Source organism: Dioscorea cayenensis, chromosome 1 (assembly GCF_009730915.1).
Source record: "Dioscorea cayenensis subsp. rotundata cultivar TDr96_F1 chromosome 1, TDr96_F1_v2_PseudoChromosome.rev07_lg8_w22 25.fasta, whole genome shotgun sequence".
Taxonomy (NCBI): Eukaryota; Viridiplantae; Streptophyta; class Magnoliopsida; order Dioscoreales; family Dioscoreaceae; genus Dioscorea; species Dioscorea cayenensis.
Window position 1 is genome coordinate 2,371,044 of NC_052471.1, and position 20,186 is coordinate 2,391,229.

Consider the following 20,186-nt stretch of genomic DNA (forward strand, 5'->3'; position numbering starts at 1 on the left):
CTCAGAGAGGGGTACTATGTGCCTAATTTGCCTGCTAGAGAGCTTGTCCCTGGTGATGTTGTTGAATTGGGAGTTGGTGATAAGGTTCCTGCTGATATGAGAGTGGTATCTCTCAGGACATCGACATTGAGAATTGAACAGAGCTCGCTGACCGGAGAGAGCATGCCTGTGATTAAAGGTACAAATCCGGTTTTAATTGATGATTGTGAATTGCAGGGCAAGGAATGTATGCTTTTTTCTGGGACGACGGTTGTGAATGGTGGTTGTGTGGGCGTTGTAATTAGCACTGGCATGAATACAGAGATTGGAAAGATTCAGACCCAAATACATGAAGCTTCTCTTGTTGAAAATGACACTCCTTTGAAGAAAAAACTCGATGAGTTTGGGAGTAAATTATCGACTGCAATTGGATTGGTTTGTCTTGTGGTGTGGGCAATTAATTACAAGAATTTTATCACCTGGGATTATGTTGGATTTTTCCCGAGTAATTTTAGATTTTCATTTGAGAAATGCACTTATTATTTCAAAATAGCTGTGGCGCTTGCTGTGGCAGCAGTTCCTGAAGGTCTTCCTGCTGTGATTACTACTTGTTTAGCTCTGGGAACCAGGAAAATGGTGCAAAACAATGCAATTGTCAGGAAGCTTCCAAGTGTGGAGACTTTAGGATGTACAACTGTTATATGCTCTGATAAAACTGGAACACTCACAACAAATCAAATGTCAGTGAGTGAATTTTTCACACTTGGGGGAAAGACAACAATGCACAGGGTATTTCACGTTGAAGGTACCACCTACAACCCCAGAGATGGAGGCATTGCTGATTGGAACTACTATAACATGGATGCAAACCTGTTTATCTTGGCACAAATATGTGCACTGTGCAATGATGCTGGTATATTCTGCAATGGTCACCTCTTCCGCTCCAGTGGTTTGCCCACTGAGGCCGCTCTCAAGGTTTGTCCATGAACCTCAGTGCTCAGTAGTATTTGTTTGCTGCAGCCGCTTCTAACAAGATAGCATGAATTCATTCTTTCTTGTCATTAGAATGAACAGTATTGATGGAATTTGCTAAAAAAAGCTTTCATGGCATAATACTGATTTGTTTACATCAGAAAGAATAACAGCTTCAATTTAAATATACCTTACGTATAAAAAAGGCTTATCTTCCTTAAAAGGTTTAACATTGCATCAATGGTTTTACCTAAACTTTCACATTTTAGGGAAAGGAAACTTCTTGAACAGTGAAAGAGTTAGTTGCTGTCATACACACTTTTGAAGTTCTAGTTGAATGTGTGTGTGACGACAAATGAGATGCTTCTGGTCATTAGGTTCTGGTTGAGAAGATGGGAGTTCCAGATACAAAAGCAAGGAGTAGAATCCGTGCAGCACAGCTTGCATTTGAGCATTCCATTGATCACAGTACAGCTAAATTAGGTGCGTGAAAGCAATCTACATCGAGAATTTGACCTTAAGTGTGCCTTTTTTGTACTGTTTCCATAATCTCTTTCAACTTTAGGTTGCTGTGAGTGGTGGAAAAAGCGGTCAAGAAGAGTTGCTACCCTGGAATTCGACAGGGTTCGGAAATCGATGAGTGTCATTGTCCGTGAACTTGCTGGAAATAACCGCCTTCTAGTCAAGGTGCCTGACCATCATTGTGCATCAATTCACATGTATTAATCAAAGCCTAATTAGTTAGGCTGGAAGAACTTTGGATAAAAGTTTTCTGCTTTGATTTTCATGACATGTTGCCCTCTCTTTTGGTGTACATTTTATCAACAGCATGGCCCTAAGATTAAAGCATTTACTCAGCTGCTCATGCAGTAAACTAGGTAGTTGCACTCAAAGGTCCAGTTTGTTGTAAGACCATGGAACTGGAAATGTTTAGCATTAGATAGGTGATAACTTAAGGAGCTTTGTTAAATCATGACCCAAAATTTGAATAATGGTCAGTGAAACAAATAAGTTATTCATGCTCATTATTTTGAGGTCCTTCATTGAAAAGTTAGTTCCACACAGAAATCTTGCCCTTATTTCTCTTTAATCAGAAGTTTTATGCACAGACTCATGATTTTGCAGGGAGCCGTTGAGAGTGTGGTGGAGCGGAGTTCCTTTGTGCAGCTTGCAGATGGATCAGTTGCTGAGATGGACATGCCATGTAGGCAATTGATATTAACAAAACTTCACGAGATGAGTTCAAAAGGTTTAAGGTGCTTGGGCTTTGCATATAAAGATGACTTGGGCGAGTTCTCTGACTATTATGCTGATACCCATCCTGCTCACAAAAAGTTGCTTGATCCATCTAACTACAGTGAAATTGAAAATAATATGGTTTTTATTGGGGTTATTGGTCTCCGTGTGAGTGACTGAACTTGATACTTCTTACCTCTCAATCTCTCTTTGCTAGTTGCCACTTGCCATGTGTTGTTTTGAAATTGATTTCATAGTCTAATATTGGTGCAATATATTTAATAGGACCCTCCTCGTGAAGAAGTTCCGAAGGCAATTTTAGATTGCAGAGGTGCAGGCATCAAAGTAATAGTTATAACTGGTGATAACAAGTCCACAGCTGAAGCTATCTGTTCTGAAATTGGTCTATTCTCTGACTTGACAAGTCTTAAAGGGAGAAGCTTTACTTGTAAGGAGTTCAGTTCTCTTCCTTTTGGTAAACAAGTTGAGATATTATCAAAGCCTGGAGGATTAGTGTTTTCCCGGGCAGAGCCCAAGCATAAACAAGACATTGTGAGGCTATTGAAGGAAAGCGGAGAGATTGTTGCCATGACTGGAGATGGTGTCAATGATGCACCTGCACTAAAACTAGCTGATATAGGAATTTCCATGGGTATTACTGGAACTGAGGTAACTAGATTCACACTAACTGATATAACTAATAAATTATTTCATTTTTAGGCCTGTCTTCTTGAAAGAAAGTTTTAGTATTAATTTGGTTGATCTTTTTGAGTTTGTGGTGCTAATATTGGAGATTTTATCAATCCAGGTTGCAAAGCAAGCTTCTGATATGGTCCTAGCTGATGATAATTTCAGTACTATTGTTGCAGCTGTTGCAGAGGGGCGCTCTATATATAATAACATGAAATCTTTTATCAGGTACCTTTGAAAAAAGTTCAATTGTTGTAGTTCTTTTCAAACTTCGATTTGAATTTCTAAATTCTCAGGTACATGATATCATCAAACATGGGAGAAGTTATCTCCATATTTCTTACTGCTGCATTGGGAATACCTGAATGTCTAATTCCAGTCCAGCTTCTTTGGGTCAATCTAGTCACTGATGGCCCCCCAGCAACAGCCCTTGGTTTTAATCCTCCTGATCTTGATATAATGCAAAGATCACCACGAAATAGCGATGACTCTCTAATTAATTCATGGGTGCTCTTTCGTTACATGGTATGTAGTATGTTTATCAACTTATTTAATGTCCAAAGCCACTAGTAATGCAGTCAGCTATGTTAGTTGCCACTTATCTGATTGTATCTTCTGAACATTGCATCTGAAAATTTCAGGTTATCGGCTCTTATGTAGGTTTAGCCACTGTCGGTATCTTTATATTATGGTACACACAACCCTCCATTTTGGGAATTGATCTCGCAAGTGATGGGCACACCATGGTCTCCTTTGCAGAGCTCCAGTCATGGAGAGAATGCCCAACATGGGAGGATTTCTTTCCATCCCCATTCTTGGCAGGCAACAATGTAGTATTTTTCTCAGACCCTTGTGATTACTTTACAGTGGGAAAGGTTAAAGCAATGACTCTATCACTGTCAGTTTTGGTATCGATTGAGATGTTTAATTCCCTCAATGCTCTATCAGAAGAAAACAGTTTACTTCAGATGCCTCCATGGACAAACCCCTGGCTTCTTATGGCCATGGCCATTTCATTTGGATTGCATCTTGTTATACTCTATGTGCCCTTCTTGGCCAGTGTCTTTGGTGTTGTTCCTTTGAATTTTAGTGAGTGGTTTCTTGTTATCTTGGTTTCTGCTCCTGTGGTTGTTATAGATGAGGTGCTCAAGTATATTGGCAAGAAGCAAAGGTGGAGAACAGACAAGTCCAAAACCTCATAAAAGCCTGTCAGAATGTTCACTAAGTTGTGGATCTTGTCTTGCAGATGCATGTGCTTGTGATTGCACAGGTAATGATTTATAAAACTCTAAACTTTTACTCTTGTGCCAGATTTTTTACTTAATTACATCTTGTAAATTTGAATTTATTCACCAACTTCGTGTAGTCACCAAAAGCTCCTAAATTGTATTTTTTTGATCTATATCATATCATGAATCCATAAGAAAAAAATCAGGACCAATTCTAGATAGACCAATGCTTAATTTTTCATCCATGAACTTCTTGCTTAGCAGGATGCTATTGTAAATGCTTTGAAGCAGAGTATGTTGGCTCATTTCAGAGGTGAGTCTGTTGCTGAGAATTCATGGCCAAGTTTCAAGGCCTGTTGTGCTTGGATTTTGCATGCAAAGATGACTTCTCTTTCTTAATGTTGCTTGATCCAGCCAACTTCTCTGAGATGGAATCTGGAGCATTTGTGTCTAAGAGTGAGTGATCTCTTGATTTTTTGTTCATTCATGCATCTCTGTTTTTGCTGGTTTCTGTTAATTCCGATCTGTTACTCTGTGACCAGACCACAAATGTGATCCATTTCGTAAGCTTTGATAAGCATACACATTCTATTTGAATTGGACAATAGTACCATTCTTATCCAATGATGAACAGGACCACCGCCAAAGCTATCTGTTGTGAAAATGTGCTTTATTATCTAATAAGTCAATAAGAAGGGTTTAATATTAGATGAATGGTCTAGTGGGGGTTTACTATTAGATGAATGGTCTAATGGTATTATTTTATTTTTTTATTTTTTTATTTTTTTCCCAAGATGAGCGGCTTAGCTGCTAAGAAAAGATAAGGGATGCACAAACCTCAGCGGAGCAAGTGGGGGATGGGGCCGCGCACATATGAGCACTTGAATCACCCACATACAACCACTACTCACACTCCCAGAAATGTGCCCTCACCCAATATTTAAATTCTCACCACTTGTGAAAGATTTTATTGGGGACTCGATTGAAGACCCGACTACTAATAGACTACTTTTGTCATTGGTATTTTGGATACATCCATACTTATACACAATGAAACAACTAGAATTATGCCACAAATAACTTGCAAGTTCTCTTTTTAAGGTGACTTGAATACTGTTTGATTCCAAGTTTGAACTTTTTGATTTAGTTCATTTGAACTATATTAATCTTTAATGGATGGTCACCTATTTCTTTTGAGCATAACAAACACATTACATTCCACTCAAAATTGAGAACATGTAATTTTTTTTTTAAAACAAAATTCATTGTTGCTTTCTGTTTCTAGAAACAAGTGTTAGTTTTTTTTATTACTTTAAATAAATATGTTTGTTAGAAATCAATAGCAGGCTATGTTTTCATAGACTATTATAATAATTTAATGCATGGATATTAACTTATATGCACTTTGGTTGAATATTAAAGTTATTGAACTTATAAATAATTTTAGTTATATATGTGCAGTTATATGTTTTTAAATAATACAATTAAACAAATTCCTCTTATACCATTGATCTTTTGTTTATCATTATACTGTTTGCAGAAAATAAAATAAAATAAAAAATAATATAGTATAAATTTTTTAGAAAAAAAAATCTAAAATAAAAAATGGCAAGCCTAGTTAGTCATTAGAATCAATTTCTTTAGTCATCATAAATATAAAATTTAAGCATACAAAATTGATCATCATAACATTTATTAAAAAAAAAACCTATTCATTTAACATCTAATAAATAACAAATTTATATCTCATATACCATATTTGTCACAGCCCCATCATGAATAATAACAAGGTCATTTCTTCAAAATTGCTTCTATAAATACTTCCACAAGAGTATCTTACCTTGTAAAGCTATAATATACCAACAACCAAATGGTCTATTGGTAGCTGAATCTTCATTAGAACCTTTCACAAGTTGTGAGGGTTCAAATCACGAGTGAGCACACATTTTTTGAAATGTGAGTAGTAATTGTGTACGGATGATCCCAACATCCATATATACACAGCCCCTACTCTCACTTGCTCCACCGAGGCCTTAGCTGCTAGACTGCTCATCTTGAAACAAAAAAAAGACTATAAATTCACAACATATAGCAAGAACCAGGTACAATGAGGATCTAATCATAGCCATTCCAAAATGGTAATCCAAATCAGGAAAATACTGCAAAAGCTTCATAGCCAATGTGACTTCATTCAACATTGCATATATTTCTTCAACTCTAGGATGAGATTTATCCTCCACCAGAAATTTCTCCATCTTTCCACCAACTTCAATGAAACTATGCCCTGCCATCTTTCTGTATTTTTTCCATTTCATCAACTTCCACTCTTTAGCAACCCCATCCCACTTTCCTGAAGAAGCATATATGTTGGAAAGAATAACATGGTTCCCTGCATTCCATGGCTCAAGCTCACTGAGAAACTCTGCAGCAATCTCGGCCAGACCGACCTCACCATGGAAGCTGCAAGCTCCAAGTAGAGCTCCCCATATCACTGAATCCGGCTTCATTGGCATACTTTTAATGAGATCATAAGCCTCTCTCAAACATCCGGCACGCCCCAAAAGATCTACCATGCAACCATAATGCTCTAGTTTTGGAGAGATTTGAAATTTCTCTTTCCATTGATCGAAAATAAGTACGTCCCTGCTCTACTAATCCTCCATGAGTGCATGCCATGAGAACTCCGACGAATGTGATATCGTCAGCCGTGATTCTTCTTGCCTGTGGGCATATGCCAAAAGGAAGTTAATGGTACGTTGATATTCACCTCAAAAACGTTCAAACAATATGTTCAAACAAAAACAAAGACTAAGGAGTGTGTGCTTATAAATATGTTTGTTGATATTTTTTTAGTCTTTGACTCATCGGCTTCTTAAGAGCAAAGTACTTGGAGCCCTGGCAGAAGGTAGATCTTTCACAGTATATGCTTTTTGCATGCAAAGATTCAAATTCAAAATCACTTGTTTAAGCGGCTCAAATCTCTATCAATTGGACCAATCCCATCAGTATGTTTGTTGATATTTCATCTCAAACCAAGTGACAACAAATTTTGAAAATTGGCAACCAATCAATACACACCAAGATCAAAACTTTGTTCTCAAAACATATATAAAGTAATGCCGGCAAAGAAGTGAATGATATATCGATTACTCATCTCAACAAAAGCAAAGTATCCACTAGAGAAAAGAAGCAAAATAAAAGAAAAAAACTCACCTTCATTTCATGGAAAAGTTCAAGAGCATCCTTCCAACTCCCATGCACTGCAAGCCCCATGATCATTGAGTTCCAAGAACACAAGTTCCTCCGATCACCAATCTCTTCAAACACGCGCCACGCATTCCTAATATCCCCACACTTTGCAAACATCTCGACCAAAGCATTAGCCACAAACAAATTCCTCACAAATCCATTCTCCCTCGCATACTTCTCAATCCTCTCACCAAGCTCCAAACTTCCGAGGTTTGCGCAAGCCGGCAACACACTAGCAAGCGTCACCTCATTCGGCCTCACCTCACAATCCTCCCACATTTTCACAAACACCTGCAAGGCATCCTCATAGCGTCCATTCTGGCAAAACCCAGCAACCATAGAAGTCCAAGATATCACATTTCTCACAGGCATAGCATCAAACAGCTCCTTAGCATGCACAAGGTCTCCAGACTTGGCGTAGCCATCGAGTAATGAGTTCCAAGAAGCAACATCTCTGTGAGGCATTTCGTCGAACACCTTGCGTGCAGAGTCCACAAGGCCGCATTTTGAGTACATGGTGAGGAGTGAAGTGGAGACAAAGGGATCGAAGATGAAGCCGAAACTTGAGGAGCAGTGCGTGGAGAGCTCGGCCGTGGAAAGGTTGGTTGAAGGAGGCGCAGGCGGAGAGAAGGGATGTGAAAGAGGGGGGAGAAGGGTGAAGGAGGAGGAGGAGAGAGTTGAAAAGGGAGAGACAATGGTGGAAGGGGCCATGGGAGGAGTAGGAGTGGAGGAGAGTGTTGAAGAGAGGGGAGATGGAGGAAGGGGATGATGAAGGGGAAGAGTGGAGAAGGAGGGAGTGGGCGTAGAGAAGGTTGGGGAGTTGGAGAAGTCTAGTGATGAGGAAGTGAGATTGGTCGATGTTGTTGCGGAGTGTGTGCGCGTGGATTTGCTTGATTTGGTTCATTACCTGTGATTTTGGTCCCTTGTGAGATAAATATATTTAAACAACCACTAGGAATTAAAAAAGGTTATATTTTTTATTTTAAAAGCTATTAAATTAAAATAATTAGGCGACTAGGAAAGATGCATATCTTGGTTCCGTAATAATTACTATAAAATTATGTTAGTTGTGGACCAATGAAAAAAAATTGTCTTAATACACTGAAATTTAGATGTATATATAAATTTATAAATAATTTAATTTGAAAATAAAATTATCCTTAGTCAAGCCTTTTCTTCTCATCCTCTTCTCGTTCGAAAAGGAGATTAAGGACAGCTCCCTCCACAAAACTCATATTTTATTAAGTACTTATTTTTAATAATGGAAATGAGAGGTAAATAAGAAAATAAATTAAATAAAAAGAGAACAAGGGGAAAAAATTATTACAGTTAGAGAAGGGAGGAGAGAAAAAAAAAACAAGGCAAAGATATTTTTAAAAAATTTATTTTGACTTTGATTACATAAATATATGCAAATTTGTTTTTTTTTTTTTAATACACAAACAATTTTACATATAATTTCACCCCGTGGAGCGTTGGTATATATACACACACATGATTTGATTCATTATTTTAATCCGGGGGCTATCTGCATATCTTTTAAAACTTCAGGGAATTTAGAAAGATGCAATTACCCAATAAAATCACAACAAACGCTGAAGATTTAGGGAGCTACTTGCAAAATTATAATAAATAAATAAATAAATAAAAACACAGTTTCTCTTATTTTTGTTAGTTCAAAGTTCGTATATACCACCGAGATGATACTTTATATATTGTGTTTAACACTAACAATTACTGTAAAAAAAAAATCCAGTCATGTAAGTATCACCAGTAATCACACAACTCATTCAAACAATCGCACAGTAAAACAAACAATTTACATGGTACATATGGTAACTATACCATTTGCTAGGTCTAAGAGAATTGAACAAATTTATCTACCAAGAATTGAGAAATAAATACTAACGCTATGTACTGACCTTCATAAACCAAAGTTTCACCAATGTCTTCTTCGGCTGATACCAACGCATTCACTGCGCAAAGATATCGAAAAATTACTCAATTATGTGACAAATTGTTTCCTCGAACTCGAATGAATGCATGCTTCTTTTGATTTCCTTCTAATAAATTACAAGTCCGGTGATCATGTCATCATGCAGCTTCCTCTTCCTCAGTAATGACCGAAAACTTTGAGGTCATTTGAAATAGATTTTGAGAGAATTCACCGGGTATAGGGTTGACTCCCATCGTCTTTCATCGGCGACAACCAACAAAGAAACTCCTCACTTGTCTTTCAAAAATACGAAGACTGATCATGAAGCACATTCAAATGAGCAAGCACTCGAGCTGCCAGAGGTCGAATTGGGCCAGTTCCTCTTTGAGTTATATCAACCAAAGGCATTTGTGCTGCCATGCCATGCATCCTTCGGCAATCCTCTAGCGTGAATATCCTCTCCAAGATATGCAAAACACTCAGTTGCAAATCAGGGGAGTCCAAGCTCAATAGCTTTATCATTGGAAGAATAGCTTTCGAATCTGAAAGAATTTTAAATCCACTTTGAAGGCGCTCACCTTCTATAAGTGTTGACAGAGCCCTTAAAGAAGCTTCGCACACTTTGGGATCCATTTCTGTGAGAAGTCTTACTAATGGCCCCACTGCATCAGCCTCCAAAAGACAAAATGATGATACCACCGAACAAATACCCATATGTACTGGACAACCGGTTTCCTGTGGCCCTGAACAGCATAAAAAACCAGTATGCTTCCGTATTCGTCGACTCAGACCAGGCGAACTTTCTGAAAATTGAGCTAGTGAGGTGGCTGCATATTTCTTAGTCAAAGCTGTTCCATATCCCAACAACTGCACCAACAATGGGATCACACCAAGTTCAGCTGCCCTCTTCTGGAAATCAAGGTTTGTTGACAGTGTAAAGTGGCATAACGCACCTACAGCATTCTCTAGAAGCTGATTCTTAGATGAGACATATGGCCTTGTATCTTTTAAACATCCAATAATAATGGGGATTGCTTCAGCATCTACAAGCCATTGATGAATCTGAGGGTAGCCACTGCGAAGATTGGAGATGATGCTCAATGCTGAAGCCTTCTCTTCCTCATCAACGGAATCCTGTATAATTGACAGCAAAGTTTTCAGGAAACTCTGTTCCATGAACTCAGATGTTGCAGCATCATCTCCATCTTCATTCAAGCAGGACAACAGCTTGACAGCATTTGCCCTCAGCACAAGATCATTGCGCTCACAGTGGGAGATCAATACTTGGATTGCAGAACACTGTAAAAGCAAGCCAAGAAAGATGTGAAGCAAGACATTAGTAACTTATCATCACTGTGGTCTTGACCTAAATACACAGATGAGGATGCTTTGCAGAATCTGGAAGCAACCAATGAGAACTTGAAGATTAGGAAAAGGAGGACAAAACTTGGGTTGTCCAGTCCGCTGCTTCCACACTAGCACCAAAGTGCATTGAAGTCTGAGATGTCATGCCCAAATCAGACAAGGAAAGCTAAGCATACACCAAAGTACATGTCATATTTAGACAAGGACAACTTCAAGTATAACTGAATCATCACCCGCATCTCTGTGTACAGTTCTATGGGTTATGAGAAACTTTAACATGCTTGGCAGAAAAAAAATATTAAGCCCTACTCCTACAAAGCACGACTAGGAATATTGATGACTTCACACAAGATAAAACTCAACAATCAACGTACTTTAAAAGAACATGAAAACATAAATTCCTCTCTGTCAATTAAAAATTTCTGAAAAGAAAAGTGTTTTCAATGTTGGAAAGATCATCTGCCATAACGTACAGAATAAACAATTTGAGGAAAATAGAGCTTCCATTATGGTATAGATAATTAGATAATTACCTGTCTCAGCTTAGCTCTGATGGTTGTCCCTGTTGGAAGCTCACACAAAGCACAAAATGTTCTAAGAATGCTACGTTGTATATTTGACCCTGTAAAGTTAATCAGGGAGAGAAGCCAGAACACGTCATCATCAGACTCCAGTAAAACAAAGTTTTCATTGCTGTCCAATTCCTTTGCTGACACAGCTATATTCATTATAGTAGCAGCCACTTGCTCCTGTAAACTAGGGGATGAAGATATATGATGGTGTAAGAGATCAAGGAGTGGACGAACTGCACCTTCCCTTATCATTTGCAGAGCATTCTCAGGCAAACTTGAGAGATTTTGAAGAGCCTTAACAGATGCTACTTTTAAATCAGTATCAGTGTGTGAAATCAATTTAAGAAGAGGCTGCAGAGCTCCATCTTTAAACAGAGTACCTTTACTGTGATCAGTCAACTCCATTTCAGCTAAAGTGGAAACCATAATCTTCTTTGCATCATCTGATCCTGAAGTTTGAAATATTGGAGTGTTAACAAATCAATGATAAAATGCTTTTCTTCAATCAAACTAGAAAAGAGTCAAGAACAGACAAAAAATTTAACTTGCATAGCATCCTATATTAGATGAAAATCATTCCAAGAAATTGTTATTAGTGAGAATTTCTCCCAATAAACTATTTGTTGTGTTAAGTTCTTTTCCTTAGTAAAATTCTATTTTCTAAAGCAATTTTCTCTATATTTCTCAAAAACTATGCAGGAAAAATCAATACTTCAGCATGTGCCTAGTTGTTTACTGAATTTTAGCCTTCCAAAAAGAATGAAAGCATTCCTATTTCTTGATTAAAACAAATGCTCAGGACCTCATACCATGGAGATTTAATGTATTTTCTATATTAAAAAAAAAGGGTATAAACATCACTAATTTTGTCTCAATTAGGGTTGTTTTGCTCCTGTAATTTTGAGGAGACATTTGGAAACACATTAGTCATCAATAACTAATATGATTAGTCCATGCACATTCAGCGCATAACCAAGCAACAAAGTTGGCTAACCATGTGAGGCTACAAACTATATGCCTAATTAACAGTGAGCTCAGATAGATGATGCTATCAAAAGGAACCACAACATTTAGTCAATTGCGATAAAGTATACCACGCCATCTGCATTCAAATATTAGCTGCAAGTAGGGCATGTTATAGGGACACCTGAATCAAGATGACACAATAATGTTTTAAAAAGACAACAACATTTAAACAAGTGCAATGAAGTACCATGCAGTTCAAATTCAAATTTTAGCTTCAAGCAAGACTGTATAGGACACCTGAATCAAGCTGTCGCAATAATGGTTTAAAATAATTCGCCTTAGCCATTTGCACAACATTCTCATCAAGGAATGAAAGATTCTCCAAAAGCTCTTTTGCATCATTAGCAGCTTGATTGCTATCATTGTTCGAAGTTGTCACCAGAAGAAGAATACACCCTTGGACCTTCCCAATACTGCCCCGAACCATATTGTTTTTTGAGAGTTCTAACAGTAATGCCACTGATGACTTGCGTTCCTCACTGCGCCGCCCAAGGGAACGAACAATAGATTCAATAGCATTATCCACTTCAGCAATTTTTCCCTGCAACACATTGCCAAAAACCTCTTTCCCCTTAGATGAATGTTATACATCACCGAAAAATTGATTATGGAAAATCATACCTTGTTGTCATAGCTATCCTTTGCCAAAATGCATAGTATGGACAAGGCACGACTCCTTATCTGAGAATTGCTCCGACTAAGAAACCCAACAAGAATTGGCAAATAATTCTCAAGCACCATGTATTCCCGATTTGACTCCTTCTCTTCACAGAGCTCTTGCAGCTTCCTCAAGCAGTCCATTACATCCTGTTCATCACACCATTCAAGCTTGCTCTTTATTGAGGCGATAACAATAATAGTATTCCTCTCCTTCCACTCCTCAATAGCCTTCCTAAGACTATTATTAGGCCGGAGAACACTGGTGTCCAATGGAACCATAGTCAATGGACAAACAGAATTCCCATCTGCAAACCATTTCTCAATTGCCTTCTTCTCAAATGTCTGCCTGGAGGAAGTCTCAACAGGCTCCTCCATGACATCCCTTGTAATTGGGCAATAGAAGGACTCCAAAGGCTCTAATGGCTGGCTACCCAAAGAGTTTCTCTTACTATAATACTTCACCATCTTCTCCTCAAAAGATGATGCGGCATCCGCCCTACTGAGAAATGCAATGATCTGCTCCATCTGCATGGCTTCTGCGAGATCCTTCCTCAACTTTGTATCCTCTATCTCGCTCCTGAACTCATCGAGCTCCTTCTTGAGCAACGACGGATCTTTAGGTATCCCCATGGCGTCCGCGATGAGAGTCAGCAAGCTATTCGCGTAAGCACGGCCGGGACTCCGATCTTGAGCACCGGACTCGATCTTTTCAAGGATTTCCTCTTCAGCCACGGCGACGCGGAACTCGACCCGTTCCATTATCTCGCAGAGTTCCTTTATCTCATCGCTGACGCCGGATGAGAGATCGAGAGAAGCAAGAGGGAGGAGGCCAAGGACGCGGCTGATCTCTCGAGTGGAGGTCTCGAGCCGCTTGACGATGCGCCGGCAGTTTAGAAGGAGATAGAGCCGGTTCTTCTTCCCGCACTCGGAGGCGAGAGCGCGCGCTGCCTTGATCTCGCGGCGGAGCGCGTCGGCCGAGGCGGCCAGGGCGGCGGAGGCGGCTGGGGGGCGTGTGAGGATATCTTGGAGGACGGGAAGGAGGCGCTCAAGGTAAGAGGAGAACTCAGTGAAAGACTGACGCTCGATGAGGACGTCGCGCGCGGCGTGGATGGTTTCGAAGGCATCCTCGATGACGCGCGAGATGAGCTCCGAAGCCGGCAATAGCGAAGCGTTCTGCAAGACTTCCATCGCCATGGCCAGCTCCCAATCGGAGCTCTCTAGAGATCCATGTCCGGCGGCGCTGCTCGGGCGGAGGAGGGCGGAGGAGGAGGAGGAGGAGGAGCTAAGGAGAGGGAAAGGCGCGACTTTTCGCTGGTCGTTGAACCCTTAAATAGTTTAGAGAACTTTCGAGTTAAAACAGTCAACGCTTGAGAGTGGAATGGTGACTATTTTTGGTGTTTTGACTAATGACATTGAGTTAAAAAGTAATTCTAAAATATAAAAGAGAATTGTAAATTAATTCAAAAATTAAATGATTTAATTTCAAGTTGAATTACTATGGTAAATAAAAAAAATCTAAATAATAAAGGGTAATACTAGCGTTGGAGGGAAACCACCGGTACACACAGTGATAACTCACCACAAAGTATATGAAAGACAGAGTTAAATGTTTAAAAATCTTACTCTCATAATCCTATTATGCACCATTTACCATGAACCCAATATTATACATAGTACTGTTTATTCATTATATATTGAGTCACAATGTGGGGCTCTTACGTTAAGAATTGTATACTCCATATCTTTAGAGTTGCATGATAGACGAATTTACTATCATAAAATTATAATCCTTATATATCATTTTGGGAGTACATGGCAAACATTTATTATCCAATATATTAACACACTCCCACATGATAAATCCATAGTGGTTATTAAATCATCGTAAACTAGTGCATTTCCCTATTTAACTATATTTTTTTATCACGCTTATCACTTTTGTCTCAAACAACACAGCATTAAAAAACCAGATCCATTAGAACTCCAAAGGCAAGATGAGAATACTACAAAAATAGGTGATCTCACGAGAAATTGCTATATTGCACCTCTTCTCAGTTCCAATTGGAGTGATTAGTTTATCAACTTAAAAATAATAATAATAATTTTAACATATATAATAAATTCATTTTCTCAATATAAACCAATTATACATTAATATTTAATACTAATATAGATTATCAAAAATATATAGACAAAATAATAGTAATAATAATAGTTTTTTTCCAAATTAACCATGTTTTGGGGTGGAAAATAATTTCGCAATCATTCAGGGGCTGACATGTAAAACAAGTATGTAATAATTTTTATCAAAGTGGGTTGTTTCACAATTTCACCTCCTCTTATCGCCTTCTCGGCGAGCTCGCTCCCTCCTCGCCAATGGCTTCCTTCTATGGAAGCACTCATCCCGCGTCAACAGTGAAGCTCTCTCGTGAAAATCCCAATCTCCTTCTCATCCCCCGCTTCTCCAAGCCCCATGATCTCATCTCCATCTGGAGCACTTCCTCATACTTTCCAATCTCGCTTTGCAGAGCTCCATCCCCTTTCTTCCGCCGTGGAGTTCTCATCAGAGCTTTATCTCTCCGTGATATATGCCATGGTTCCGTTCCGGAGCACATTCTGAAGAGGTTCTCTTTTTTTCTTTCTTTTTTTCTGTGATTTCAGTGAGAGGTAGTGAATTCCGCTGCTCATTTGGGCTTGATTTCTCATGTTTTAGGGCGGAAGAGGTTGGGTATACGATGCCAACTGATGTTCAGAGGGAATCGTTGCCGGTTTTGCTGTCTGGTCAGGACTGTGTAATTCACGCTCAGGTCATCACTTTTTGTGGGATTTATGTTTTTCATTTTGATCTTTCTGTAGAAATTTCATTTGGTTATTAGATTGGATTGTGTATGAATTCTATTTCATCCATTTTTTTTCCTTTTTTGTTGATTTTATTGTTGTGGAAAATCATCTTAATAATAGAGATCAGTAGCATGGAGACCTGCATTTCTATGGTTTTGTGATCTTACAATTGTTTAGAAACTGTGAAATAAAAATGCTGGAATATGCGTGATAGAATGTTGTGTGTGAAATGCTAAAGTGAGGATCTTTTTTTAATAGTATTTTGATTATTTAAAAGGGCAAATATTGAACTGATAGATTGTTTTGTCTCAACCATTAAAGAGTTTGAAATCCCAAAAGGGTGCTATATGTTATGCTTGTTGCTTTGAGGGCTCAGAAGCTGTCATTTTTTGTTATGCCACAAATGAGTTGTTACGGTGCATTTTGTGTGTTATATCCTCTTTGCATGTGTTCCGATCCTACTGAGAAATCCACTAGATATGAAATTCTTGAAGAAAAGCTTAATGCTTATTGGAGGATTTGGCACTAGTAAAATAGTTTTAAAATAGCCCTATTTTTAAAGTAACTTTGACTCTTCATGTCTCTTGGTATGTGATTCCTTCACCTAGAAGTTCATATATGCTTTGTATTAGAATTGGCAAGATTTGACCCCTACCATTGCATTTGAAATTTAGGGACAAATATACCAATTTTATATAGGAAATTTATGTTATTCTTCTCTTGGAACTTGTCCAAGGAGACTGGAAGAATATGCTATCATTGAATTATTATAAGTTAATTTAGACAGTGATGTACTTGAATTTTCACAAATCTTTCTCAAAGAGCTAGCTTATCCATATCAGTGGCTCCTAAGAATATGTTCTCACTATTGCTTGGAATCCAAAACCCAGTCATATTGTAATTGGTTGTAATAGCATCTAACAACATGGAACCTCTGAAGTCTTGATCTTAGCTTTTGAGGTTTTGGTGGCTTGTAAAAATGCTTTTGTTCCATTTGGCAGGACAAGGCTTGATATGGACTAAAATTTCGGAGGAAGAAAATATGCCTATAAAAGGGCAGTGCAATTTTTGCTCAGTTTGTCTATCTTGTTATGTGTATGTTCTTCTTCTTGTTGGTATTAGTTTGTTGGTGGACATGGTTGATGTTAATTCGGTAGATGACACCTGTAGTTGATTTCCATCTTTAAGCTACTGTTTGAGCTATGTTTATTGCATAACCATATCTCTTTTAAATATGTTCATTGTCTACCCAAATGATAATCTAATATTCAATTTATTTTGGACTCTAGACAGGCTCAGGCAAAACGTTGGCATACTTGTTTCTAATATTTTCAGCCATTAACTTCCAAAGGTCTGCTGTACAAGCAATTATAGTTGTGCCAACCAGAGAACTTGGTATGCAAGTAAGTTTATATCCATATTTGTTAATGCAATAAAAGAAAGACAATCATTTCTTGCTTTTATCTTTTTCCTGTTATTGTTTTGAAACTGGAAAAAGGTCACAAAAGTTGCTAGAACGCTTGCTGCAAAATCAATGGGATTGGAGGCTTCACAGAAGTCATGCACTATTATGGCATTGCTAGATGGTGGATTGTTGAAAAGGCACAAGAGCTGGTTAAAGGTATCTTTGCCCTGACCTTGATTTTGTTATCCAAACTTCAATTCTACAGATTTGGAGAATTATATTGATGTGAAGGTTATTACGACATTGATGTCCTAGATAGTCACTGTACCATGTTAGCAAAGCTACATTGTTGTTTTCTCATACAAATCACAAGTTACATGCTTTGAACAGTTACCTTGTGCTTTCTGGCATACTTATATTTATCCTTCTGGCTGACAATCTTTTCCTATATGCAAATAGTTTCACATTGTCCCTTTTTATGATTATACACACTTATGCATGCGTATATCCATTTTGATTATGTTTTAAATTGTCTGATATATGGATGGATCTTAAAGCAGCAGTTGTTTTAAAACTCTTTCAGGCTGAGCCTCCTCAAGTGGTGGTTGCAACTATTGGGAGCTTATGTCAAATGCTTGATAGGCATGCTTTCAACCTTGAGGCTCTGCGGGTTTTGGTAATTGATGAGGTAATCATATTTGTGACTTTAAATTTATTTTAAGTCTCTGCTGTATGCTATTAAAATTGTAACATCCTTTCCATAAAGGCACCTACTTATGCTAGTAGACTTGACTTGTGCATCTAATTAGAACCAAATTCTCTCAAGTCAGGAGAACCATAAAACTTGTCAACAATACAAATGCTAGTTTAGCCCAATTATCTGACCTTAGATTGCAATGCCTTCATCTTAAGTGCATTGCAGCATCTATCTGGGCCAAATCTCATGTAGACATATGCTTTCAAATTCCCTGGGGAATCTGTCGTCATCCATTTGGATGGGTTAATGTGCCTATGTGTGTATTAGTATCCCATCCAATTTTTCCAAATTTCCTTGGGTGGTAAAAAAGTAGATAGTGGCCCATTCAGAATTGTGCTCACTTGGATTTTCTGACATTTTGAATGACCATAATGTCTCTCCTACATGTTAACACAATTTCACCACATGTCGTTTATGGGGGGTTAATTCAAAAGTCTCATGTTTCCATGCCTTCAAATGATGTTGATATCTTATTTAAGTGGAAATAGTGTACAGTTAAGATGTATGTTTCCATTTAGTAGAGCACTTTCAGATGTTAACAAGTGTATCTGTGTTCCTTTCCAGAGCATGTTTCTCTGGTTTCTGTTTCAAACATGTTCTATAAGGAACAGATTTCCTTTTTGTAGGTTGATTTCATGTTCAACTCATCGAAGCAAGTGCAGTCTCTTCGCAAACTCTTTGACATCCCATTCATCCATTGAGAACCGTCAGACTGTGTTTGCCAGTGCTTCCATTCCCCAGCACAACAGGTTCTTACATGATTGCGTGCAGCAGAAGTGGACCAAGGTTTCAGCATTTTTATTTCTTGTTGATGAAGTGTTCCTTAATACCATTAGTACAGTCAGATTCTCCCATTATGATTGTGTAAGCATCACAAATCTTATTAACCCAAGTTCCTTATTCCATTGTTTGGCACAGAGTAATGTCATGCATATCCATGTGAATCCAGTTGAGCCCATGCCTTCACATGTTCACCACAAGTTCATGGTGAGCCATTGCCATAATGATTATTTATTTTGCAGCAAGCTCTTTTATTTGTTTTTCTTTTTATTTATCTCATGATTTTTTTATGTATTATCTGTAGTACAATCTCTTGTTCAAAATACTTCTCAATCGCAACATCATAGTTGAGGAGAGATGCATTCTTGTTGAATTTGTCTTTTCATATTGCAGATTTGTGGTAGGAGGCAACGTTTGGATGCTTTACTATTTTTGCTTCAGAAGGATGCCCCAAAATCTGGCATAATATTTGTGGGTGAGCAGGTTTGTACCATATCTTTCACCAGTTCCAGTTTATACTTTGAGATTAGACCATCATGTTCTTCAATCATTGCATGCATGTATTTTGAATAAATAATTTTTTTCCTTACAAGCATCCAATACCTTTGCTTCTAAATGACTGTAATTATAGACTAATTTAAAACTATAGTCCATGATCAAATGTGATGGATATTTTCAATGCTATCCAATGACTTTAAACTTAACATTTTATTATTTCTGTTGCTTTTTCTGATTTGAGTTGATCTATTGTAACCAGTCTGAAAAATCTAAGAAGGCTGGAAAACCTCCTTCAACTACCCTTGTCATCGACTTCTTGAAGGCAACCTATAGTGGACACCTAGAGGTCCTTCTCCTAGAGGCGGACATGAATTTCAATGCCCGTGCGAGCTCTCTGTCGGTAAGTTTTTGTCAAGGAATTTATTAATAATTTATCAAACAAATATGTTATGGAGCAACCGACTAGGATGCAAATGCAATGATTCTATTCAAATGCACAGGATGTTAGGCAAGGTGGTTGCCTCTTGGTTGCAACAGATATAGCAAGCAGAGGTTTCGATCTGCCACAAACAACACATATTTACAATTTTGATCTCCCAAAAACTGCAGTCGACTATCTTCATCGTGCTGGAAGAACGGGAAGACTGCCATTCTCTAAGGAGGTATGTAGTGTAACGAATCTCATTACAAATGATGAAAGGTTTGTGTTGCGAAAGTTCGAAAATGAGCTTATGTTTCAATGTGAAGAGGTGTGTTTAGACTCTCTTGCACTGTGAAATTCCACAGACGCTTGTTTGAAGTGTTTTTTTTTTCTCCTTTCTCATCACTTGGAACTATCAGTTCAATTCTCCGAACATGCACAGATGTCTTATTATCTATTTTTCGTTTTGGCCCCAAACTTGAGACATTTTTTTAAAATTATTAGAAGACATATTTTTATGTAAATAAAAAATTTTCAAACAACCATTTGTTGCTTACCTTTAATTTAAAA

At 38.0% G+C, this 20,186-nt stretch overlaps 4 protein-coding genes across 6 annotated transcripts; 2 read left to right on the forward strand and 2 right to left on the reverse strand.

The window, feature by feature from the left end:
* The first annotated feature begins 55 nt into the window (after nt 1-55).
* Nucleotides 56-4,902, forward strand: LOC120275092 (calcium-transporting ATPase, endoplasmic reticulum-type-like). Of its 3 annotated transcripts, XM_039281762.1 has the most exons (10): nt 56-954; nt 1,329-1,434; nt 1,517-1,638; nt 2,077-2,355; nt 2,473-2,856; nt 2,996-3,105; nt 3,174-3,402; nt 3,519-4,147; nt 4,371-4,562; nt 4,649-4,902. In XM_039281762.1, the coding sequence occupies exons 1-8, from the start codon at nt 97-99 to the stop codon at nt 4,077-4,079; spliced, it is 2,649 nt and encodes an 882-aa protein (XP_039137696.1). In that variant the 5' UTR covers nt 56-96; the 3' UTR covers nt 4,080-4,147; nt 4,371-4,562; nt 4,649-4,902. The 3 variants fall into 3 exon arrangements, with proteins under 3 accessions (XP_039137696.1, XP_039137558.1, XP_039137631.1); XM_039281624.1 differs by having other exon boundaries at nt 4,371-4,902; XM_039281697.1 differs by having other exon boundaries at nt 4,398-4,902.
* Nucleotides 4,903-5,822: 920 nt separating this feature from the next.
* Nucleotides 5,823-8,310, reverse strand: LOC120266105 (pentatricopeptide repeat-containing protein At5g08510-like). The gene is given in 3 exon segments (XM_039273932.1): nt 5,823-6,721; nt 6,723-6,827; nt 7,320-8,310. Coding segments are annotated over 3 exon segments (1,434 nt in total). The 5' UTR covers nt 8,067-8,310; the 3' UTR covers nt 5,823-6,139.
* Nucleotides 8,311-8,996: 686 nt separating this feature from the next.
* On the reverse strand, nt 8,997-14,568 carry LOC120262637 (U-box domain-containing protein 44-like). Its single transcript, XM_039270663.1, has 5 exons — nt 14,559-14,568; nt 12,876-14,239; nt 12,492-12,795; nt 11,190-11,677; nt 8,997-10,590 (listed from the first exon to the last, which is right to left on the reverse strand). The coding sequence occupies exons 1-5, from the start codon at nt 14,566-14,568 to the stop codon at nt 9,592-9,594; spliced, it is 3,165 nt and encodes a 1,054-aa protein (XP_039126597.1). The 3' UTR covers nt 8,997-9,591.
* Nucleotides 14,569-15,252: 684 nt separating this feature from the next.
* On the forward strand, nt 15,253-20,034 carry LOC120261690 (DEAD-box ATP-dependent RNA helicase 58, chloroplastic). The gene is given in 11 exon segments (XM_039269703.1): nt 15,253-15,538; nt 15,628-15,721; nt 17,045-17,158; nt 17,254-17,376; nt 17,744-17,848; nt 18,544-18,594; nt 18,596-18,703; nt 18,836-18,904; nt 19,091-19,180; nt 19,455-19,595; nt 19,696-20,034. Coding segments are annotated over 11 exon segments (1,419 nt in total). The 5' UTR covers nt 15,253-15,290; the 3' UTR covers nt 19,972-20,034.
* Nucleotides 20,035-20,186: the final 152 nt, after the last annotated feature.

Coding starts and splice junctions, on each gene's coding strand:
- LOC120275092 (XM_039281624.1), top strand. CDS start 97: ATGAGAGTGGTATCTCTCAGGACATCGACATTGAGAATTGAACAGAGC. Junction 1,435..1,516: donor TCACAGTACAGCTAAATTAG/GTGCGTGAAAGC, acceptor TTTCAACTTTAG/GTTGCTGTGAGTGGTGGAAA. Junction 3,403..3,518: donor GGGTGCTCTTTCGTTACATG/GTATGTAGTATG, acceptor TGAAAATTTCAG/GTTATCGGCTCTTATGTAGG.
- LOC120262637 (XM_039270663.1), bottom strand. Junction 12,796..12,875: donor AGGATAGCTATGACAACAAG/GTATGATTTTCC, acceptor AATGTGTTGCAG/GGAAAAATTGCTGAAGTGGA. Junction 11,678..12,491: donor ATTGCGACAGCTTGATTCAG/GTGTCCTATACA, acceptor TTCAAACTTCAG/GATCAGATGATGCAAAGAAG.